Source organism: Amblyomma mixtum, chromosome 1 (genome assembly GCF_055824585.1).
Source record: "Amblyomma mixtum isolate Tamu chromosome 1, ASM5582458v1, whole genome shotgun sequence".
Lineage (NCBI taxonomy): Eukaryota > Metazoa > Arthropoda > Arachnida > Ixodida > Ixodidae > Amblyomma > Amblyomma mixtum.
In genome coordinates, this window is record NC_143012.1 from 55,345,022 (window position 1) to 55,370,299 (window position 25,278).

The window sequence follows — 25,278 nt, forward strand, 5'->3', positions numbered from 1 at the left end:
TGATTCACTAAGAAACCAGCAAATGTAAAGAAAACCAAGGCATGCGCAGAAAGTGAGACCATGTACAATCAATCAAACCTTTCGATACATCACACCTCAGTCTTAAAAAAGGCGGAGATTTATCGCAACAGTGTAATCATAGCGCGGGAGACAACACCGGACAAAGACGAGACGGGACTAGCGCTTGCCCCGTCTCGTCTTTGTCCAGTGTTGTTTCCCGCGCTATGATTACGCTGTTGCAATGAATTTCAACCTGCCCAAGCCTATTCTGTTCTGGAGATTTATCGCTAACACATTCTTTTCCTCTCTTACTAATGACAAAAGCTTTAAAAACCTCCATTGTTTTATATCTTCTTTTGACCAGAATCTTTATCTCCCGAAGCCGTGATTCATACTTTCTGCTGTGAAAGCATTTTTCCAGTTACGACTGTTCTGCTGCTCGGTGACACACACTGCTTTCTGCACAACGTTCGAAAGATGCGTGCCTCTTACTTTTTTTGGCGAGAACATGTGTTCGTGCAAGAGTAGTCGAACGGGCTAGTTGGTAGTTCATATTTGAAAAAAACAGCGCTCCCTTAAGACGCGGGCTGAGCAAGATAGGACGACAGCGCTGTGCCATACTATCTTACTCAATCCGTGTGTTAAAGGTGTGCTGTTTTTTTTTTAATATAAGCACGTATTCAGCTCGATGTCTTGACTAGCAGATAGGCACCTCTCGTCTGATATATAGTTCCGAGAAGCCGAATCACCCGCATGGGTCAGAGATGTGAAATACGCATCTGCACCGGCTCGTGTCCCGAGGAAAGTCTAAAACATAAGATTCGCTGACACAGGAAGGAGGAATATTTCCTGTCCAAGCTGTGCGCTCGACTGGTACCGCTAGAAACGCTGTATCCGTATGAAATAGTGGAGAAAGGTCTCCGCTCATTAAGCGACTGTCCCCTAGCGACGCCCGCAAAGGCTACAGAGGTGCATTCGGGAATAACTTGGCCGTTAAATATGACTGACCGCCGCCTCGTGATTCAAAGAAGGGAATTGTAATATTTTCTCCGCAAGGTCATGACGATGACTGGTGCTTCTTCTAAACATCGCAGGACTGCATCAACTTCAATAGCGAGAGAATATAGTGTCCTTTTTCACATTACAAATATATTAACTTCGGCTTTGAGCTGCTAAACTCAGTTCCAAGTTCTCACGATAGTTAAAAAGATCTGTGCTTCCCTCTAGGCAGAGAGCAAGTTAAGAAGTATTCACCTGTTTGCACCCTGAGCCTCGATTCTACCACGTTCCAGATATGTGCCCGGTACTCATTTACTGAAGTAGCTTTGCCGCAAATTTTGCCTACCGCTTATTTCTTACCGGGTGCGTTTAGTGATCGAACGGACGCCGCAGATTCAGCAAACTCGTTCTAGCTAAACGATCGTGTCCATGTGCGGTTATTAGCTTTCAACGACTCATCGTGTCTCAGTTTGTGGGAAATACTGGCGAAAGATGCGGGCGAAATTTCGGGCACACATTTGCTCCCATATGTCCCCAATTTTTTTATTTATGTTTTTACTAACCTTGCTAGTTTTTTCTACACATAGTCGATCAGATGACCATGCAAAATAACTGTTCTACAAGTGTGGTAGAAATGCAGTTAAGTAGCTTAGGTTTACCGCTGTCTAGTTAGTACCGATCAGAGCATGGGACAGATAAATTTTGAGCTACACTGCGCGTGAACAGTAACTAGCTTCTAGAGTGGCTCTCCTCAGCTTCAAAATCTGTGGTGTTGGCTCTAAGGCTGACTGCAGGGATCCCTGAGCAGAAGAGCATTTTCCTGATATGCAGAAATTATTATGCTGTGCTTGAATGCTGTTCACAACTCACTTTTCCTTAGGCTGCATAATCCTTATCAATGGAGGGGCGTGAGATAATGCGTCTCCTCATCCAATAGGACCAATACATAGTAGTATTATGGCTCCCATTCATACTGCACAAGAAAGTGATGAGTCTTCCAGCCGGGGAAACCTGTGTTTATTAGAAACACTTCGATGTTCTTAGTTGTCTGAAGAATCGAAACAAATCTATTCAGCATGCAACCTGTATCTTGTATTTCATGGTCGATGACCCGGTTTTCAAGCGCCCATATCTATTTTAAATTTCAAACTCAAAATATAACTTGAATTTTCAGCTCCGGAGGCTCCTGTGAACATTCAGTTTTTGGAACAGACTGAAGACAGTGTGAGGATACAGTGGGAAGCTCCTATTCGGACGAACGGTAGGCTGACCAGCTACAAGGTGAGTTATGCACATGTTTTATCCATATGGTTAACAAAGTTTCAGTGGCTCTTAATAGCCAACCTGAAGCAAGGCCAAACATTTCCTGTTGCCGGCATTACTATCGACAGCATATGAGGGTATAAAGTTGCGAGCCAATAAACAGTAGGCTCTTAATTCTGCCTTCAAGAATAGGAAACATACATAAAAAATACGAAACTTGTTAAAAGTTTCATTTATGGCGTGCCAAGGCTAGCTCATTGTCATCAATAGTCATCAAATTCTACCACTGGTTGGTGCCACGCAACGAATTCAGGCTGCCTACCTGGAACCCAGGGCTGCAGCTCTCAGAACTGTGTTGAGTGTCGAATCCAACTATCAGCTCTGAGCAACTGTTTTGCGACATTTCATTTTAAGCGCGTAGTGTGGTGGCGCTTCAAGATCAACAGGAATGCTTAGAGATTTTTTTTCCAGCAGTTAACAGGTTGGTAAACATACGTGGAAATGACAATTTTATTGATTTGTTTAAAACTTTAGTATTTTTAGATGATTGTTTCGATCGGCGATCCTCACAGGAGGGGAAGCACTAGATTCAAATCCAATTTCGAGCGTGCGCTTCAGCCACATTTCAATTTTTCGAACCTAATTATATTAATGACTCCCGGGTAACCACCACATACTGGGATTACAGAAATATCCCTTCGTTGTGAGCGCCATTCTGAAACAAATATTCTACCTCGGAAATCCTACGTTTAAGCCTAAGTGGACGCGAACACTAACCTCACGTAGGATGTTTATCACCCAAAATTACAAAAAATAGCTCTTGTAGACTATGACAAATCGGATCATGTTACGTATGTGCTCTCGTAATTGGCGACGGGCTAGAATAAAGAGATGAAGCAGAATCTCTCCTCAGTCACGGATTAAACGTCTAGAGCTTCGGAATGTATTCGGTGGGACATTTTGAAAATATCATATGAGGAATCCCTTTGTCACACAAGAGTGTTCCTACGATGTTGAATGATACGCGCTCTCTGTGCGTGCAAGCCTATAAAGAAGAGAAAGGCTTGAAAGGTGAAACTCAAGACGCCATCCTTCATACATGACTGAAGAACAAACAAAGGCGCACTTTATGCATACTCAAAGGTAAGGCTACAGACAACCACCGCAGTCCTACCACGCTAAAGCTCCTCAAGCGTAAACTTCAAAGTACCACTCATAGAGGCTTGCTACCAAAAGCGGGTGGTTCGCAGGCTATATCGGATGCCACTGGGATACCAAGGTACCAGTTGGGACAAAATCCCAGATGGTATCTTGTTTCAAGAGACGCCGCTGTTCTATGAGAGGAGTGTTGAGGAGGGTCAGGTGAAAGCTGTCGGTGCGGCCATGTCGCTTTAGCTGGGTGTCGGCGTTGGAACGCCCTCGTACCGGTGACGAGGTCTGGTAGGTAGCACCAGCCGCTGGCTGAGTTCTGGAGGCGTTGACACGAGCCTCGCGTTCCGAGACGCGGTCAGCATCGTGATCCACGGGACCGGGTCAACAGCCGGTGGGGACCACTCCTGCTCCGTAAGCCTCTCGATAGAACACCTTGCTCAGCAGCTGACAGCCGTGCGCCAACGTGCGCACCTAGAACGTTCCTCCTTCTGTCCACGTCGCCGCCCCTCCTTTTGGTGATGATGATGATGTTGTCCTCAGGGTTAATACGTCCACTTCATTTTCTTCTTCTTCTGCCTCCTTTTCGGTTTCGTCGTCGTCTTCTCCAACTCTTCCAAAAATGCCACACTGCACTCTCTTTTCTTCCCTCTTCTCTTTCTCTCACGTGCCAAGTGGCAATTAACGTGACTTCCCTTAGATCCAGCGTTTTACTCGTCCTTCTTTTCTTTTTCGCTCTTGACAAAGACCCCCCTGTTTAAGAGTTTTTTCTCCAAAAGACTGCTCGCTCCTATCCTTCAAGCACACGAAACCACCACCACACAACGCCACACCACTTCGCATAGCACTCATCAAAATCAAACATGTTCACCATGTTTTCACCACCACAGCTGTTGCACTAACCATCGCATTAATGCATTGTATAAGAACAAATATCAGTTCTTTACTTCTATACGCCGGCCACCCATCACATATCCCGCAGGAGCATACAAAATGTTAATGCACGCACAAAACCCAAATTAACGCGAGCTAATAAAGTACAGCCAGATTGGCTAGTCGTACTGAACCTCTCAACTGTTACATTTTCATTTTCTTCTTCTTCCGCTTCGTTTTCGGTTTCGTCGTCTTCCCACCTCTTCAAAAAATACCGTTGCCCTCTTTTCTTCCCTCTTCTCTTTCTCTCCCGTGCCACGTGCCAATTAACGTGCCTTTTCTTGGGTCCAGTGTTTTACTCATCCTTCTTTTCTTTTTCGCTCGTGACACCCTTACTGCAATGTGCGTGATCGTATCTGCCCAAACTTCCCCACGTACATTTGTTTAAGCCAGATATATTGGAATCCGAGCGGATTTTCCCAGTCCGAATCACTCTAGAAAACTATCAAACACTGGGACTACCTCGAGCTTTGATTACTATGGACTTGCAAGGGATAACTGTTTACACTTCTTCATGCTGCAGTCATCATTACAGACTAGTGCACACTTGTAGGTTCCGGGGAAAAAAAACAGAGCGATTAACCACAACTTTAGACTGCTTAAAAAAAAAAGTCAAAGAAGGCCTCTGACAAACGATATTGCTCAGCGCTAGCACTTACATAACCAGGCTCGAAGTTGAATGTAGCAGCTTTTGGGCTACTTTAGTCCAATTTAATGTGAAATGTAGTACCGCTAAGTTAAAAAGGCTAGTGCCGCACAGAACCGCCCGAGCCTCTCTGCTACACCTTGAATTAACCACAGAATTCGTTGGAGGGACTCAGATATCCCTCAAGTGCGAGAAGGCGAAAGCCGTTTGCAGCTCGTTGCACTGATTTGAATTTGCCGCGCTTGAATTAATTTCGCGACAAAGGAGAGGAGCGTGGCGAGAGGAAGCGGTGATGTCAAGCTGCGCATGCGCAGCGCATCGGCAGTTGTTGCTTGGGGGCGTATCACACTGCTTCGAAGTCCTTTCGTCTGATGTGACGTCATCATCCAGTTTTCCTCGTTTTTGAGCAATTTTTGTCCAAATTACAAATATTTCGGCGATGTTATGTAGCAATTACACTTAATTACACATTTTTCAATCTAATTTGACCCAAATCCGGCGTTTTTCCGCTCGTTCTGTGATAAATTTCACTATGGTGTGACGACTTCCGGTGGATGTGACGTCACACCATTCTCGTCGCTATATCGACGTCTGCGCTATATCGACTCCTTTCGTTGTTTTCTTTGTGTGTTTCGCTATAATTTCCCATAATTAATTAACTATTCGCTCTAAAGTCATCAAACTTAGCGCCGGGGTTACAATTTATCCCGTCTATCTGTGTGCTACCATTCGTTTTAGAGGCTTTCGCCTTAGTAAACGTTTTGTCTACTCTGGCACAGTACCTATTTAAAGATCAGTAGCTTGATGGCCGAGGTTCTACGTATGCGCACCTGCGCTGTCTCATACCTGTTTTCTGCTTTCCTTGCAGGTTATCTCATCTCTTTCGCACTCCTTTAACACAATGCTGACCAACTCATGGCAGCCACAGTCAGTGGTGCTCAATGTCTCAGACAAGCCGGAGTTTTACCTGCGAGGACTCTTTCCGGGCTCTACGTACATGGTATGCGTCCAGGCCAGCACGAGCGCGGGATTTGGAGACGCCAACTGTGAAAACTTCAGCACAAAGGCATCGCGTGAGTATTTCGAACCAGCCCTCGATGTTAAGCCTTGGATCAGCAATACAACCTCCTGCCCCCTCACCCCCGCACCCCACACAAAGAAATGTCTGAACGTGTAAACAAAACAGGGACTTTAACCTGGAGCTCAATTTCATGAGCAGCGCAACCACCACTGAATGAAGTTTCGTGCTGGGCATACCAATTCCATGTTCGTAACTCGTATTGCTTCCATACAAATTGGGCCTTTTTGACATTGGACCTCAGGGTAACTTGAGCGCAAAAAGGTACTGCGCCTCGCCTACGGCTAAATCAGTGCACATTACCGAAAGATAGCTGCCATAGTGCTTCTAGCGCTTTTCACTAATCTGTAAACTGGACTGAAAGAGTGTCAAGCATTGTTGTGTACTTTGCGTGAAGAAATAAGGTGGTGATTTCAATGTATCTCCTCTGCCTCGAATCGAATCACCACCATTAGGGCGCGAGCCCGTCTTGGCACCTGAGTCCCAATTTTGAGCCTTTTATGATCAGTTTCTTTCTATCCAACCACAGACCAGAGAGCTACAGGGAAATAGTCATCTTTTTTCTTTGCATCGAAACAGGAAGCTGGTCATGTAGTGAAGTGCTTGTTTCTGATTTTAGGCTTTGAGCGGTGCAGCTAACGGGTGCGAAATAATTTCTACCGCATACAAGACTAACGCTTCACACCGTTCTTATAGCTTAATATTACCCTGAAACGCTTTCCATTCTTATACTCAGCAAACTTTCTGAAATGATACCTCAAAATCACAGTAAAATCAATGCTCCAAACTCGCAAAGGGACATTATAACGTTGCCGGAAGAGTTCAAGTTTGAGCTTTATTCTGGCCACTCCCCATGCTAAACATACGCAAACCGAAGGGAGCAAGTGCTCTTAATTCTCGGGCTAATGAAGCCGTTCCTTTCAAGCATTAGGCGGTGAAGGTAATTCTGGTACTCTTTTAAATGTTATCTCCGTGCTCATTGATTACCTTACTGCTTTCAAGCCTTTCATGTAGCACTCACAATTCCGTATACTACATTCATTTAATACTATTCTAAATCACTTGACATGAATTTCATTATTACTGACCATAGCTTAATCGAATAAACATGTGCGCAGTGCCGGTGGCCATTTACATCTTGCTGAATTGCTGAATTGGTGTGCGCTCAATAATTTTGATTACCAGTTCTTCGCTCGTAAATTCCTATTTATTTCCTTCATCGTACATCGCCAGATAAGTGCATCGTACTATACCCAACAAAACTGCGCATTCTCAGTTGATTGAAACACTTAGCGCGCAAACGCATGACGAATGAAGAAAGGTGGGTCGAGCACTGACCCAAAGCGTTTAGATAATAGGACGAAAGCCCTAATCCGGACTTTAAGAGCCTAGTAAAATCGTCTCTTGCGTGTATGTGCCCAGCATGTTGTTGTTGTTGTCTTCAAGAAGATAATGGTGCGTACGCACGGGGAGGACTGGCCAAGACACAGTCGGCGACTGTCTGGCGTGAGCGCTCCGTCCCGAAGGAACTACGCGCTCATCGTCGTCTATTACGCAGCACTAATCCGAAGGTTCTGACCCGAGCAAAATCGTCTTTTGCGTGTCGACTTTCAAAAAAAGCATAGGTGATAGCGCAGAGCCTTGCGGTGTTTCTTTTTCGGGGGTGTTGAAGGTGGCAGTCCTGATGCCAACTATTCCAATGGTAGCGGTTCGGTTTCTCAGAAAGGCTTTCACATAGTTGAATATTCTCTGCCCGCAACCCAGTTTGCTGAGCAGCTCCAGCACAGCCCTGTCACTGACATTGTCGAAGGCCTCTTAAGATCGAGAGCGAGCAAGATGTTTTCTCCATATTTTGGGACGGTAGTAAGCACCTCCTCCTTGATCTGCAGGAGAACTTCTTTCGTTGATAAGTAGTTTCGAAATCCAAACATAGTGTGCGGCATGAGTTCCTTGTCCTCAAGGTGGGTCTGCAACCTGTGATGCACAACTCTCGTACACTTTTCCCAAGCATGATGTTAAGGAAATGGGTCCAAGATTTTCCAGGTTCCGAGTCTTTCCGGACTTTGGAATCATTACTATTTAAGCATGTCGCCAGTCGTCCGGGGGGTCCCCTGTTCCCAGTGTTTATTGAGTCGGCGGCCACCTGCGCTGCGCGTGACGTCGCTCCGTTTCGCGCATGCGCAGAAGTGGCAAATCTGGCCTCCGGCTCACGCGAAGCGTGATGAGCCTAGTGAAGCTTTTCGCCTCAAAGTTCAGCGAACACTTGAGGCTACATACGTGCTCTAAAGGCGAAAGCATTGGCGTCATTCTTAGCCTCGACATGGACGCAGGTTGTGCTCTCCGAATTGAAATCCAGACGCACCTCCGAATTGTAATTCCCCAAAATCTGAATCCACACAGATCCGAGTGAAACCCTCGCACACGCTGTTCGAATACCTATCGCGAGGTAGTCAGGAAACAACACCTGTGGAAAAGAAACCGTATGAGACTACCCGCAGCGGCGTACGACGAGTGGTTTTGTCACAGTTTGGTATTAAAATCGGTTCTTGACGAAAGGAAAGGGCACAGTAACCGTGTCCTACCGCGGTGGACACCTCAACCGCGCCTTAATGGTGCAGGTAAAGTTTGGGAAGGCCTACAGCTGGAGCCGCAGTGTCATCGGTTCGGAATAACCTCGCAAGCTCCAACTTCACTAAAACATGTAAGCTTTGTACAAAGGAAAATGGTAAGACACATCCAGAACTCTGTGTAATGAACCGTTGCTGAAAATTGTTTTCTAATATAACCGGGAATCCAGGCTGCCTGTGTGCGTACTGAGGCCACTTGTCTATTTTACTTGAAATCGCCGCGGTTTTCTTCCACAGTCAGCCATTGCCGCTTTCATCCGTTGATTTATTCACTAGGGTGGATGCATTTTGTGATCTGTATAGTATGGTAGAAATAAGGTCATGGTGCATGAGGGTGTCCACCCAATTTCTATGCATTTTTTATTCCCTCCGTCATGAGTGTGTGTATGCAATGCTTTGTAAGCAGTGCAGGCTTCTCTCGTAAAGGGGGTAGGAAGGCTTTGGCGTTCCGTTGTTTCTCATCGTTTTAGTCCAAAACGAACCAGATTAGAGCACTTTCGTTACACACTCAAAAAATCACTGCATCTCCCGTAACCGAGAGTAGAGTAAGCTTGAAATGCTTACGGGCATAACACGAAGCGTACGCGGACACGACGAGATGCAGGCCTGACAAGAATCTATATGCAGCGCGTTCCAAACTGTCTAAAGTGCGTAGATGCGAAAGCGTTTTCCGCACCACTTTGTCTATGTGACACTGGTGACGTCACCAATGAATTACGTCACACATAATTGGTTTGGTTCGGTTTATGGGGTTTAACGTTCCAAAGCGACTAGGGCTATGAGAGACGCCGTAGTGGAGGGCTCCGGAAATTTCGACCACGTGGGCTTCTTTAACGCACTGATATCGCACAGTACACGGGCCTCTAGAATTTTTCCTCCAAAGATATTCAACCCCCACGGCCGGGATCGAACCCGCGTCTTCGATCCCGGCCGCGCCGGTTGAATGAGGACGAAGAAATGGCAAATTATTAATTAGTGACTAATTACTGATTAATGACTAAATACTGATTGACTGCTAATTAATTACGCTTAAGCTTCGCGTTTAGGAGTGGAAGGCGACAGCGTGTTGTCGCGCTGCCAGGCAGTCCACGGAACGCCACCACCCGTTCGGCGCGATGAACGCGACGCTTTTTGAGGAAAAGAAATTCTCTGTCATCTCGGTGGACACCCGAACCGCACCGTACAGGAAGGGAGGAACGCCACCACCCGTTCTGCGTGATGCCTTGCCCTTTGAACGCGATGCTTTTTGAGGAAAGGAAATTACGCAGTAATTCTCTGTCATCTCGGTGGACACCCGAACCACACCGTACAGGAAGGTAGGAACGCCACCACCCGTTCGGCGCGATTGCTTGCCCTTTGAACACAAGGCTTTTTTAGGAAAGGAAATGGCGCAGTATTTCTCCATCATCTTGTTGGACACCCGAACTGCCCCGTAAAGAAAGGGAGGAACGCCACCACCTGTTCGGTGCGATGCATTGCCCTTTGAACGCAACGCTTTTTGAGGAAAGGAAATGCGCCGCAATTCTCTGTCATCTCGGTGGACATCCGAACCGCACCGCACAGGAAGGGAGGAACGCCACCACCCATTCGGCGCGAAGCTACCGGCGCTTGTATGCCGGTCCTGTAGGAGGGCTTACAGAGTCTCGTTAAATCTTGTACGGTGCGCCTGGATGCTCTCATTTCAGTGCATGGATGAGTGGAATTCAGTGCCCGGACGTTGGCTCGCGGTCTCGGCGTGACGTCACCACACTGCCGACAACGGGAGCTAAAAGCATTTCATGCTTAATACTCCAAATTGAACCAGTCTTGACGTGTGTGCGTCATTTTAACGATTCATGCATATAACATCAGTAAAAACAGTCTTTGCCAAAAAAGCTCGTGTTTTCGCACTAAATCGAATGTAGTAAATATTCTCTGACAATTTTTTTCGTCTTCCACCACGACAAATGGCAGCGTATTTCAAATTATAATGTGAAGACGCTGCGGTAAGTAAATGGTTTTGGCGCTGAACTGCTGACCGAAGAGACGCGGGTGGGAACCCAGCCGCGGTGGTCACGCATCGATGGAGCCTAAATGCTGGGGGCCCGTGTACTGCGCGATGTTAGTGCACCTTAATGAGCACCAGGCTGTCGAAATTCCCTGAGTCCTGCACTACAGCACCTGTCATAGCCTGAGTCGCTTTGGAACTTTAAACGCCCATAAACCAAACCAAACCAAATTACTAGTCAACAGTATTAGGTAGCCTTCACTTTAGGCACTGCTTAAGCACCACATACAAATCCTTAATTATCCGCTCGTTCACAGAGAATTTTGAGTTTTTTTTTCGCCGCAAAGTTTGCACTGACCTTCTGGAGCCGTATTCTGCAAGCTTTTTGCCTTCCATTGTCCATGCGAGCTTTTGGTACTCTGCCATTGGTCACTGAGATATACCCGCGACTTTGAAGCATCTGTTCGGAGTGACGCGACCATTGTGTGAATGGGCCTCCCCACTGGCTTCCATTGGCTGGGACATCCAGTCAATGGTGAGGAGCATCGCAGCGCTTCGTCAGCAGCATGTGACCCGAACTGAAGAGTGGCTGCCATTGGTTGCGATGAAAAACGGTTCCCAATCACCCAATGGCCGAGTCGCTTCCACGGATGCTTGAAAGCCGCGGGTACACCTGAGTGACGAATCACGGATCTCCAAATGGACGTGAAATGGACAATGGAACACAGACAACTTGCTGAATGCGGCCCCTGGTGCCGTTCTAGCACGCCGTGCTGGTATTGGTCATCTCTGTTTTTGTACGACTACGAAGCTGTCATCGAAGACATGCATGCTAACAATACCGCGTGTTTGTTTGCAGCGCCCGAAGTTCAAGTTGAGCCCATGGTAGGGGCTATTTCCAATAAGACGGTCAATGTCGTCCTGAGTCCTGTCGACTCCATGAAAGGCCCAGTTACGTAAGTACAAACGACGTTGTACAGAACAATGAACTATTGCAGTACAAAAATTAGGAGTCGGTTTGTAACATGCAGAACTTTTTTTATTTGGCGAGATATTTTGTGTAATAGATATAATGAAGCCTCGCAAATGGAACCAATCTGCGCAACACGGCAGCTGAGAGCGCTCAATATCTTCAGCTTCGGTCGCATATAAAGAACACAGGACGACGCCGACAGGTTGCCGTCCACATTTCCATATTCGTGGTGGATTCAGGGGAGGAAATATTTATGTGACATTCATTTCGTACTGTGCATCACTGGGAGACATAGCTACAGAGACTACTAGAAAGTTTATTTTCGGAGGTCTGCGCAAACCGTTAGTACTAGGGTACTGAAAAGTGAAATGTAAGATAGAGGCTGTGGAGACGCGAAAGAAAAGGTTTTCTAGGCACGGTGAGACGCAACGACACGAAAAAAAAGCAAATTAGTTAAAGAGAAACGAACAAAGGAAAGATAGGAGCCAAGCATGATAAGCTTCACTTGAACTTACATGTCACTTGGTCACCAAAAAAAAGAAAAAAATGGTGGTGAAAATAAGAAAACAAAAATGATGGGGCAGTTAGAGCCATCTCTACGGCTGCCACGACTCCGAAGTCCTAAAAGGACTTAAGCACATTAAACTGTTAAACTGTTAAAGTATAATGTTTGCAATTTTATTCAATCTGTCTTTATTGGTTTCATGTCACGGATTTCAAGCAGCGGGGTGATCTTCTGAGAATCTTATAGAATTGTAATAGCTAGTCCGTGTTGCAGCTCGAACCAGATGTGTGTGTCCTGCTATTGTATTCGATACGTGCGAGCACACGATCTGTTGTTTAAGATGCAGGAATTGGCCATTTCTGGAAATCTGCAAAATTGCACGCCTGAAGTTAAGAAAACAAAAAATTGGCATGATTTATAACTGCCGATTCCGGCTTCGGCAGTGAGGCTTATTCTTTTCCTGTTTCATCAGCTCAGGTAATCCAGAAAAAAGCTATAAGAATTATTACATCCAGCTCGTTCATTACTAATGCCAGATCTTTACTCCATATGAACCCTATCCTAACAGTTTCAGAGCTCATCAAATTTCATTTAGGTATATTGTTCTTCAGATTCATCAACAACCAATTACTAACAGTTGAATTTTTGTCTTCCACACTCACCAATTACAACACTACCCGGTTTGCTTCTAACAACAATTTACTCCAAGCAAAAGTTCGTACTAACTATGGCAAGCAGAGTGTTCAGTATTCATCGATTTCACTATGGAACACCTTACCTTTGAATGTTAAAAACTCGCGTTCAGTATTTAATTTTGAACAGATCTTAAAACAAATCTTTATAGCAGACAGTTCACCATTAGTTTTTTTTTGTTTCGTTCTTTTTATCTTCTTCCTCTTTTTTCCTTTTTCTTTGTATTTTGTGTTCCTTAGTTTGTGTTCTTTGTCTACAAATGTTTGTATTGTGTCTTAATTTGGTACCACCTTTCATTCTTAAAATCCTGCGCTTAATTTACTTTACTCATTGTTATTATGAACAAGAGGACCCCTTTCAGTCATTCGACTATGGGACCTCCTACTGCATATCATTGTACATTGTTCAAATGATTGACTAATAAAAAATTCTGATTCTGATTCTGATTCTTCACCGCTTAAAGATACCTCCGTTTTATTTCTTTCTTTATTTTGATGTAGTGGCTATTACGTTCTTGTTGTCCGCGAAGAGAGCTCCATTCCAACTCCCGTGAGGCCAGTCAACTACAGCACGGCTGAAGATATGCGCCTCGGGTACTACGTGGCTGCCCACCTGAACCCTCGCCAACTGAAAGACACCGTTGAATTTGTGGTCGGCAGTGGCAACGTTGTTGGCGGCTTCGAGAACCCGCCCCTGACTGATGCCACACCCTACCGGTTTGGGCTACTTGCGGAGACAAACTTTTCAGGGGTGAGTGGAGCATCGAGCGGCAGCTGATGGCAGGAGTGACTATATTCCGCTTCATGAATGAGGTGCAACGATGTGATACTTACTGAAGTAGTCTGCACGAAAAAATGAAGGGAGGTTCGCTATTGCACGCTTGTTTTCTGGCATTGTGGTCTTAGGTACAAGAAAGCAACAGTGTGACGTCAGCAGTGTGAGAGTATTTAATGGAGCTCATGACAAATCTATCATGTAATAAACCTGCAGGCTGAGCATTTACTATTTTGCACTCACGTGTAGAAACGAACTAATTTTTAATCGCGTGTGTAGCACCGCAAACAAGAGCGCTAGTTTTGCATGCGTTGGGCCTGATGCATGAAACGAAGTATACGTTGTGCGCGACTTTTAAAACGTCGGATTCCTATCGCGGTTACGTGCTACACTTGAGTCGTCACCCCGTCTAAATGTGCAAATTTGAATACATACTATCCGAAGAAAATGAGATAGGCTAGCAGGAATACTCAAGGTTCCATGTGCTGCGGCCTTAATTTGATCACCGACAATAAAGCAAAGAACCCATTTTCAAGCGAAGCACCCAAAGAAAGAAGGCAGGAGAAGAAAATAAGAAACGGCCCATACATACCTTCCTAAGCAAGCTGATGACGACATCATCCAGAGAGAACGCCTCACATATGTAATTCAAGTCTCCGTGTCACCTACTCATGATAAATCGCATCCTATGCCCCGACGAAGTAATTGCTACAAAATGGGGAGATGCCATAACTGTAGCTGACATGGCGGGTGGGTGTTTTTACTTTTCCGTGAAATGTTTATTTGTATTCACTCTGCCTAAAATTTGCGAGTGAACTCAGTTTCTTTGTATTACAATAGTCAGTGTTATTACATCTAGGAAACGTGCAAAAAAAAACTAAAGCATACAGGCACAAGGGGAGAAAGCACAATACCAACGGAGCCGCTAGTCCTGGCACTCTTGTAGTCAATGTAACAGATTTCGGCCAATGTTTAGGGCCCGGTATAAAGTAGACAGGAGCACTGACTCTGCTGATAAGAGTGGCGCATCTTTGCTACATCGGGAGAGAGCTTGTTGGGGCATCTCATAGATGGCGCTCGGATTTGACACTACCGCTGGTACAGCACTCCTGCCGCGCCAATTCTCCGGTTGTTCCGGGGTCCGTGGTGCGGGCTCTTGCTCCTCCTTTAAGGCAAAAGCTTTTAATGCTTATACTGTCGTCCGTTAGCAGAGGGTGTCACACCTTTGGCGATGTTGTGCGGGAGGTCGTCAGGAATCCATCACGCTCGTGCTAGAGAGCGAGAACGGTTACGCGGAGTAATCACTGAAAAGCGCGCTAGGCAAAAAGCGGTGATGCCGCAGGTGCAGGCGTTGGACGATGCTTATGTACGACGAGGCATTGCACTAACTGAATTTCGAGGTTTAACGAAGCGAAAACTTTGTCAATTCTGCTAAATTCTAGCTTAACATGGACACACCACATCGAAAATATTACATCTAAAGCATAAAGAAAACTTGGCTTTCTGAAGCGGCGCCTATATCTAGCCGACAGGGACACCAGGCTTCAAGCATTCAATTCTCTTGTTCGCCCTTCACTGGAATATGCGTCAATAATTTGGCATCCCTACCAAACCACCCTCACCAATATGCTTGAAGCCGTCCAGAATAAAGCCGCGCGATTCATCTCATCATCGTACTCGTGATTTCAAAGCGTTTCATCTTTGAAGCAAGAGCTCAACATGCCGCCCCTCGCAATGCGCAGAAAATTTGCCAGATTATCTTTTTTTCACACTCTCTTTCACAGCAGTACATCATTTGCCCGGTCGCACATCTTACCGCCACCTCATACTTCACGCCGCACCGATCATATCTACAAAGTTAACCCCATCTTCGCTCGTGTGGAAAAGTACAAGAATTCGCCTTTAACCTTGTCAGTAAAAGAATGGAATGAGTTGCCCTCCAGTATCGCTATCATAACCCAGTTTTCCTTATTTCAATCGGAATTGCTAACATATCTGGAATCCCAGCGCGTTCAGTAACCAGATTTGCTTTTGTATCACTTACTTGCAAACTAGTATGTTCTCTTTCTTTGTTATTTGTGCATTTTTTGTAACAGTTTTTACGTTGTGTGCTTTTTTGCCTTTGAAAATTGTGCTCTGATTTTTCCCCCATAATGTAATGCCCCCCGTGGGCCCTTAGGGTATTTGAATAAATATCTAAATAAATAAAATTCATTCTTTAGCTGTTTAAAAGGCCCACTTCGGCAGAAAGAATTTGTGCGTAGTTAGCCATGGCTTCTATAATTGCATCAGTTCTCTGGAGAACTTTGGCTAAGCTGTTAAGTTCGACATCTGTGACTGATATTTTCAAATTGCCAATTAGGTCCTAAAAGCATGCGCTCATGATAAAGCTATTCGCACTGAAATGGAGGCAAGGCGCAAATGTCATTTCGATGCGAAAGCGTTATATGGCTGATCGGCAGCACAACCCAATGTTTTTGTTCAGTCACAGCAGGATGGAAGCAGTAATGATGTCATCATTGTCCCATATTCGTGGCTCAAAATCAGGGTGGTGGCGTACCAAGTTGAGACGGTAAAATGTATTCATGAACACCCAAAGACCTTTAGGTCAAAGGCTATAGGGTCTTTGACCCTATAGCCTTTGACCTAAAGGCATTTTATACATTAGTGGCAGTTGCTAACTTGTAATAGGTAGTAAACGTATATATTTTAATAGTAGCCCACGATAAGACACAAACACTTTCATATTCGTAATTAAACTTTCGTAATTAAATGGTCTTAAGCACCCTCCTTAACATTATATTCATATATGCTCTCAAGGAAATAGCTGCACAGTGTATGCTAGGCTGTATTTTATTACGACTAGAGGAGAGCTGCCTTACTGCCTGAGAATGTGCAAGATCGGTGCTCTAAAATTGTTTGTGCAGTGTCTAATAGGAAATATTGATTTCATAAGTGCTGGGGATATTTCTTTTTTCTTTTACACTTGCAGGAAGTTCTCTATGGATATAAGTTGACAGCACCGGTTATAGGTAAGTGATTCTGTCTTAGACTGATGTCTGAGCTCTAGTTCAAGCTGGGTAAAAATTTCAAATCGAGGTAATAAATATTCACTGAAATATTATTCTCCCTTTGCGCAGTGAACGGAAGTGGCACTGCTGCAGGTGCTGGTGCCGCTATTGGAGCCATATTGGTGATCCTTATCCTAATTTTCGTGGCGATGGCTCTTGCATATTATTACAGACGGTAAGTGTTCCCTCACTCAGAAAAAATTAATCCAGCATGCACGTTTTAATGCAAAATTATATGGCCAACACTGTCCGCATACCACTAACAAGAGGTGACGCAGCAAGACACCTTCATCTTCTCGCTCGAAATGTGACTGTACAGTCGTGGTCTACCCCTGGAGGTTGGGCACCCCGTCGCGCCACTTCGACCTCTTGCTTCAATTTCATATACCATTCGGCCTGCCCCGCGGTGATACTACGCTGTTGTGCCGCCTGTGGCTGGGAGTGGCGTTCACAAACGCCTATTCCCATCTCATCGCAATGGCAGACTCTCCAGCGTGTGAGCGGTGCGGTTGTGATGAAAAGATCGGGCACCTCATTTGTGACTGCCCTCGTTTTGAGCGATAGCGCGATTTCCTGACTGATACTCTGTACCGCTTGCACTCGCGTCCTCTAACAGAGTCCAATGTTCTAGGGCCTTGGACACAACCTTCCACAAAAAGGAAAGCGGTGAAAGCGCTCCTGGGATTCCTAAGGGGCTCGGGGTTGTATTCCCGTCTATACCTTTAAGTTTTTAGTGGACGCCCTCTGTCCCCCTGACATAGTAATCAATGGACACTTGAAAAACTCATTTGATGGCCGCTCTTTTTTTTCCCCCTTTGTTCCCCTCCCCAAGTGTAGGGTCGCCTACTGGGCATCGCCTTGTTAACCTACCTGCCTTTCCGTCCATTTCTCTCTCTATATATATATGACCATGAAATTCTTCACGCCATGTTTAGAATACAGGTGTGATGTAAATTTCTATGGTTTTGTCAGAACCACGTTGCTCGCTACTGTTGAATACTAAAATATGAAGATACTGATAACTTTCAGAATAAGCGGCCCGAAAAGCAAACAGGTTGCCGCATTCCAATGCGCATGCCAAGAACTAGGGCACTCCTTGTGTCTTCTATTTAGCGCTAGGGTACGAAGGCTATTTCTTCAAAATAGTGAGCCTGGAATCCACTTTGCATCAGATAATATTGCAGCGTACGGTGCCTTTAGTTAACGTGAAATTCACTTTTACTTTGTGCTTCCAACAAGAAAAACAAATCGCACCAAATACTTTTAATTACCCTCACTTTGTCTTCCCCGCTTTCTCAAAGTTTCAGAAAAATGGACTTCAGGGACTGCATCTAAGTGTGCTGCGAGTCTAAGCCCAATGAGGCATTTAGCGCAGGCATCATTAAACTACAACTCAAGAAGGATAGATGCGCGAGTAAAAATTTTTTATATACATTAATTAGTCCTCAGAAAATAAGGTGCTTTGATTCGCTAGTAATTTATATGGTGCGGCACATAGCAAAGCAATGCACAAATTGAGGAGGAAAAAAGAGGGTGTTTGAGGAAAAATTATTTCATCCGTTGTAGTTAGGCCTGCTTTGGGACCGGAAGCGACATGCACACTTCTGGTCTTGCAGTGTCCAAAGCATTGATGTTCGGTGCCTAGCTCTAAGCTCTTATACTAAATGAGCAGTGTTTGCTCACCAGCAACGTTTTTAACAGCATTCGTTTTACGTAAGGTGGTGCAACTAATGCATGCAAGCCAGGTGTATTCGTAAGACTACTAATCGTGTCCAAAAGGAGTTCCGTGCATGCGTGCGCGGCGTTTTGATTTGATAAACGCTTAGGGGCCTTAAGACCCACTTTTCTAAAATTTTGTGTTTCGATTCTGTATGGCTTTTACTAAACAAGCGTATCATCATCATCATCATCAGCCTGACTGCACCCACTGCATGGCAAAGGACTCTCCCAGGTCTCTCCAATTAACCCTGTCCTTTGCCAGTGGTGGCCACCGTATCCCCGCAAACTTCTCATATGCATATGCATATGTGTACATATACTATAAGTTTATGTATGTATGTATGTATGCATGTATGCATGTATGCATGTATGCATGTATGCATGTATGCATGCATGCATGCATGCATGCATGCATGCATGTATGTATGTATGTATGTATGTATGTATGTATGTATGTATGTATGTATGTATGTATGTATGTATGTATGTATGTATGTATGTATGTATGTATGTATGTAAGTGTACTTCATATATGTGAAGGTATTTCGCCAACTTTGTGCAGTGCTGCAAGAGATCACAATGATGAAATGCATATTTAGTTCAAGATGAAAACTATATATGTCCCTATATATTTGCTTTATTCATACGCACTAAGGGCCTAGCAGTGTGTAAGCAATACAGTATTGCGAGGGAACGTGCGGAGTACGCGAAAGTGCTCAAAGAAAAAAATAAGTGCAGTCGTGCCATCCAGTTGCTTCAAATGTGTCGAGCAATAGGAGTGTGCACTCTATATCAGCTGGTAGCAATACCAGTCGTCTGAGTAGCAGGGCAGAGCTACGGTAAGCTTTTTTTCCGGGAATACAGATCCCGTAAACATTTGAGCGCAATTTTGTGAAAAATGTACAATGTTTCTACTCATTCAAGAGGAGCTGTTGCCAAGAAATAAAATCTCGCTTCTGTACGTTTGTGGAAACCTTCAAGTCAGACTTTTTATTGCATCTTTCAGAAAGCGGCAAGCCGTTGCGTATCGGTCCAATGGTCCCACAAAGCGAAGCCTGAAGGAGCGACTTTCCAGGCTTTCAAAATGTGCGTGATTTCAAGCCTCCTGTGTACCTTTCTTCATATAAATCATCCACTTCAAAATACTCTGAGACTATAAATATCGCCAAACATTAGTTGTAGAACCATTATATCTAATGCATACTATGTACAATAAGAGTGGAGACACGACATGTTGAAATTCATCAAAGGATGTCATACAGCTATTTTTACTTCAGAGAAGGTTGTTCCTTTTACGTTATCACCCCGGTCTAGGTTTTGATTTGTTCAGTATTCATTTGATTTTCTGATGGCTTTAGAATTTTGTGCCTTAAATAAAAATCACCGAAGGCAGGTTCACAGCCAACAGCCTTGATATCAAAAGCACGATTGGTAAATAAAAGATAATAGATTCTGGTAATTTCTTCTAAAGGCACTTTTTTTAGTTTTGTGGTAACAATGGGAGCAATTTTAGTCAATGTTCAGAGCCCAGAAAATTTTTCTACACGCATGGACATTCTTAAATAAGTAGTAATGCACCACTTCATCCAATTATTATTCACTGTAAAGGTTGGTTCTTTTACTTCCTTATGACGTTTACATTTGTCTGTTAGCAACCGATGCGTTTACTGGTGGGTGGAAAAACTGGATATAAGCATCTTTCCGCCTGTTGATTCAGTGGTCTGATCGAAAAAGACGTGTTGGCTTAATTTTGCAGTGAATGGGGGTGCAGCGCAGCGTCAGAAATCCACGTCCAAAATTAATGTCGACACACCCCTCTAGATATTAAATCCATCTTTTGGTTACAACAGCCGTATTTCGAACTTTGCTCTTTTATTGCTTGTAATAGCTCCTTCTGCGACGAAATTGGTCTGTTTTGAATCATAATGTGGCACCAAACTGCTACGGGGAATCTTCTGTTTCTTCTCAATGTCCCTTAAGTAGGTGCAGCGAAAGAAATGAGAGGCTGTCAGCATGGACTGGTGCACACCTTTGTTGAATATGATGAGCTCAGTGCACGGTAATGATGGAATGGACGTGTGCTTCTTGCCTGCTGCGACTTTTGTCTCGAGGCTTTAATCTTTCAGCCCGGTCACCATTGTCTTCTCAGTGCGGCACTTGTTTTCCCCCAGAAGTGTACCGCAATAGGTCGTGTGAAATTGACGTAATATGTATTTTCAGACAGTTGCGCCTCTTGCTAAGCTGTGAAAATGGAAGCCTGAAGTTCTCAGTACAGCACCCGTTTTCTCTCCAGAAGTGTAGCGCAATAGGTAGTGTGAAATTGACGTAATATGTATTCTCAGATAGCGGTGCCTCTTGCTATGTTGTGACAATGGAGGCCTGCAGTTACGTGTATGCTAAGATCTTATGAGTGGAAATGCTCCGAGAGGGGGGCAAAAAAACCTGATGCAGGGTAACTGTGTGCTAGGACTCTTGCCTTTTGTGCAGCGTGCAGAAGTGAAGAGCGGTATGGTGCCTAAAGGGGTGCAAAGCTGGAAATTGAGCGTAGTATGGGGGATCGTGGCTTACTGAGAAGCAGCTTGTTACGAAGTCGTGGATTTAATGAATGGGACAGCAAGTTTACGAGATTTACGGTGCGGCCTTGACATTGACTCCCCTTTTGTTTTCTCGTACAGTGGACGAGAACAGCATGTCCGAGTCACGAATGACACTGAACATGGAGAGCAGTGATTCGGTAAACATGGCCGTGATTCCTAACGGCGGCCTGCCATCGAAGCCCATACCCGTGAAGCGTCTCCAGGACCACGTCATACAGGGCCAGGCACAGGGCGTGCTCAAAGAGGAGTACATGGTGAGGATGTCCTTCCAACCCTGATTACTATCTCTGTATACATTTACAATACTGATTACATTTAGGGTGCCCAGCACTCCGCCTGCAATTTCGAAACCTTGCAATTTCAAACATAACATACTGCTATGGGCTCGTTGATTCTACTGCCAGGTTAACTTTTCTGTACTTGCTCTATCACCCCGAAATGAGATTGCCGCGTAAACCATACGTATCTTTTGCACTTGAATGGTCATCAAGAATGAACCACAGAAAAAAGTGATGCGGCCGTATTATGCTGCGACTTAGGAATTCAAAAATTTGTTTTCTCTTACACGGTCGAACAACTGAACTTCCTGCCGGCTTTTATTGTTGAATGTACAAATGTTAATACTTTTGGGCATCCTTTGCAATTTCGCCCTTTGTACCCCTCTCCTGACCTGGAAGCGCGGTAGGAATAAAAGAAATACATGAAGACATCGAATTTTGGAATGTGAAGCTGACGATTATGAAGTTTTTTTAGCATCAGACGGCTGCCTCAGTGGGCAGTATAAATAATTCAGTCTTAGAGCCACAATAACCCACATAAATGGCCATATGTAACATAAGTCGAGGGTGGCGCTGGTGAACACTCCCGAGTTTAGGGTTGCACTACACATAAATACCCTGAAAACAGAATATTGGGCAGCCGTTGCCCTAGCTCAGTTGGCATAGGACCGGACGCGTGATTCAGAGGTCGTGGGTTCGTACTCACCGGCGGCATGTGCTGGATTTTTGTCCAGCTTTCTAATCACTTATCTTTAAATAATTACCCTTTAATCTCCCGTCGATGATAACAACGAACAAAAATTATCCCCTCTGCTCCTTGTTTTCGGCATCTGTTGGCTACCGTCATGTATAATTCGCCTTAGTTATTCTATAGTCGAAAGGAAAAAGAACGCACACCAATGATTGTGAGCAAGACCACTGTGCGCAATTAAGCCGGAATCTCTAACATTTTTAACAGCAATACTTTGTCGGCGCTTGTCTTCATTCAATATGAACTTACTACGAGACAGGTTGAGATGTCAAACCTTACATTCCAGTTGCTCTCATTAGCCCTATAACCGTAGATGCCGTTACTGTTTCTCACGAGGAGGCATGAACAGGGAACTTCACACTTAACTAGAATTTGTGTCAAGATTCTGCATGTGTAAGGAATGCTAGATCATTAAGCAGTTTTTGAGTCGTCTTTGCATCTGTATAATTTTGCGCAGTCAGCGCCTGCTTTTATGTGCTGGATGTGAATTTCTGCCTACATCTTTAACCGCGCAATGAAAGTGTCCCATGCACAATATTGCAGAGAGTGACTAGTTCACTCCACAAACACCTGTTCAGATCTCCCGCTTTGTGAGCGTTGTAATTGTCCTGCAGAGGGAATTATTGCTAGCTTGTGAATCATTTAGCTGGTTGGATACGATCACACTCAGCACCACTGAGAAATCCCAAAATAATTGACAACTATAACAGATCATTGGCATCTCCATCATAATCATCATAGCCTGCATGTAAAACTCTTGAAACAGAAGCCTTCCGCACAAACTGACCAAATGTGGTCCTCCACAACATTGTAATCCGGTAATTAGGGAGGTGTGTAATAAAAAAGTGGATTCTCAGGGTACGAACTCATTCGGGGCGAGTAGGAATCAGCTAAAGAGATCAGGTAAGGGAATTTATCGGGGATAGCATTCTCTCTGCTGCCTGGGAAAGCAATAATTGCAGACTATTAGTGCGTACTGTTGTCTGGCGGTGAACATAGAATGGCTAATGGTAACGAAGTTCACGCCACTTGGCAGTTGGCTTTTAAATGACTGCAATAGAAAAGCTGCTACCTCTAAAATGCTTGCAATTCCAGACAACACCGAAGGGCCAACTTCACCCATGGGATGTCGCGAAGAAAGCAGAAAACAAGTCGAAGAACCGCTACGGAAACATTCTTCCATGTAAGCGGTGCTTGTTTCTGTAGACAAGTGGGTTGGTTTGATAAAATATGCTTCCACAGTGTCAACACCTTCCCTATTGATTTTAATGAAAATGACATTAGTAACGTCATTGTGAAAAGAACCTTACTCGCATTCAGCTATTTACTGTACGTCGAAAGCTGACAAAAAGATAGAATACTAAAAAACTGGCTAGTCCTTGATAAATTTTTTTTCACTGGCCACAAAGCTTCACATGTAGACGGAATCAGTCACTACGAGAAGGTCACGACTTTCTTAAGCCCACTAATCAGCCGTCACGGCACCTTACCTTATTACAGAACGATTGTTTACGGGTAGGCATTTTTGTCTTAGGTATGCTTCGGTCATATTAGTTCAGTAAATGCAGCGAGTAGGAATTATAAAAAATACAGTAAGCATTACTTCTTCACCTCTCAAAGAAAACAATAATAAAATGATTTCTCTTGTGCACAGGCTTGATGTCTTCTTAAGGATAATAAAACGTGGTCATTTTCATGTTCTGCTAGTGAGGTTCCTGTGCGAAATGCGTCCATCTCAACTTAGAAAATTACATCCTCCAAATGAAAGGGCGCCGCGACATTGCCAACAGTACGCGAGTTTTGAAGTACTGCCCTAGCTGTATTAAAAATCTCGATATATGTGGATGAATTTTTCCATGACCCTCTCAAGACGCTGATGGAGTAAAGTAAAAAAAATTGCTTAGCGACCATCGGACTTAATGAAGAAAATACATAATTTTGGGAAGGAATTTTTCCGGTGCTGTTCGCAGTGCTTCAAGGTATTAATGTCATTCCTTCATTTTTTGATTACAGATGACCATTCAAGAGTGATACTTGCTCCTTTGCCTGATTTTGACACCGCGGATTATATAAACGCTAGTTATGTCCCGGTAAGCATGGTTTACATACCCAGAATATGCGCATGGTAGTAAAGCTACTCGATTAAACCAGTCAGTAAGTTAGCCATCAAGAGCACAAGGAAAATGGGTGTTTAATGCCTGAACGAAAATTCTGAACATGTATAGAAATATATGCCATTGTTAGAACACAGTGTAGTCCACTGTGCATCACCATCAAAAGTGCTTTGGTTTATTCTTTCACTGTGATGGTGTCATGTCATGCCAGCTTTTGAGTTATCCGAACCCTCTCTGTGTGAACGCATGCTTCGCTTGACGTGTTCAGAGTTCATAACAATTCATGCAAGTTATCGTCGAAGAGCGGACTCAATGATTCTTTCGCCAGCAGTGAATATACAGGATTTTTCCGCAGCCGTCACATTACAGCTAAAAACATTAAACCTATCGCCAAGTGCGCAGGGGTTGAAATTAAATTTTCTTGACATTCTCACCCCTGAAGGACCAGGAATGCAGGATTTGTGAAAGCGCGTTCCCAAGAATACGATAGTTGTAGCAGCTCTGGCTTTCAAGCAGTGTGTGTCTCAGGAAAAAAAAAACGAAAAATTTCAGTGGGGGGAGTTTCTGGCGACTCATGCGTTGTTACAGCGGCTGCGCCCTGATGTCCTGTTGTCCTTCGTTTATTTAAAGATGATGGTCACTAACCTATTGCAAAGACAAGAAAAGTGATGTAGAAATAAGCCCTATGTTTAAACATTTTTCGAACATGTAGCTCCAGACAAGAACAACAAAGGGACGCTGTAATCTCTGAGGGCTGGATAAGGTTCACCAACATGCACCAATCGCTGTGTTCATGAGGCGAAAGGGCAGGTCAGACAAGGTCGCAGAGGCTTAGAGAAGCATCGATACTCAGTTTATTAGCTAGTGTCCACAGTATTTGCTTCAGGGCAACTAAGCGCTCGTGTCTCCTATCGTTCTCAACCAAGTAGGTAGATAGGGGGTTTCCCACATGGAGTATTTTTGAAGCGCTTCCGCTCATCTCAGAAAAGGCAAGGTAGGGTATCCGCGCCATCGGTAACGTCGATCCATTCGAGGTGCTGTCACCAGGGGGCGCCTTTGCGTAGAGGGGGACACAATTCAACACCTCATACTTAAATGTGATTGTATCCATCCGGATGTCG

At 44.5% G+C, this 25,278-nt stretch overlaps 1 protein-coding gene across 1 annotated transcript in view; it reads left to right on the forward strand.

The window, feature by feature from the left end:
- The window catches only part of LOC149366337 (receptor-type tyrosine-protein phosphatase kappa-like), a 120,755-nt gene that overhangs the window by 62,252 nt on the left and 33,225 nt on the right, over positions 1-25,278 (forward strand). The window contains exons 20-29 of the mRNA XM_089550200.1: positions 2,174-2,280; positions 5,859-6,063; positions 11,542-11,638; positions 13,354-13,603; positions 16,620-16,659; positions 16,768-16,873; positions 19,424-19,503; positions 21,093-21,268; positions 23,139-23,226; positions 24,057-24,133. Coding sequence (XP_089406326.1) covers positions 2,174-2,280; positions 5,859-6,063; positions 11,542-11,638; positions 13,354-13,603; positions 16,620-16,659; positions 16,768-16,873; positions 19,424-19,503; positions 21,093-21,268; positions 23,139-23,226; positions 24,057-24,133 — 1,226 coding nt within the window. The remainder of the gene's footprint in view (positions 1-2,173; positions 2,281-5,858; positions 6,064-11,541; positions 11,639-13,353; positions 13,604-16,619; positions 16,660-16,767; positions 16,874-19,423; positions 19,504-21,092; positions 21,269-23,138; positions 23,227-24,056; positions 24,134-25,278) is intronic.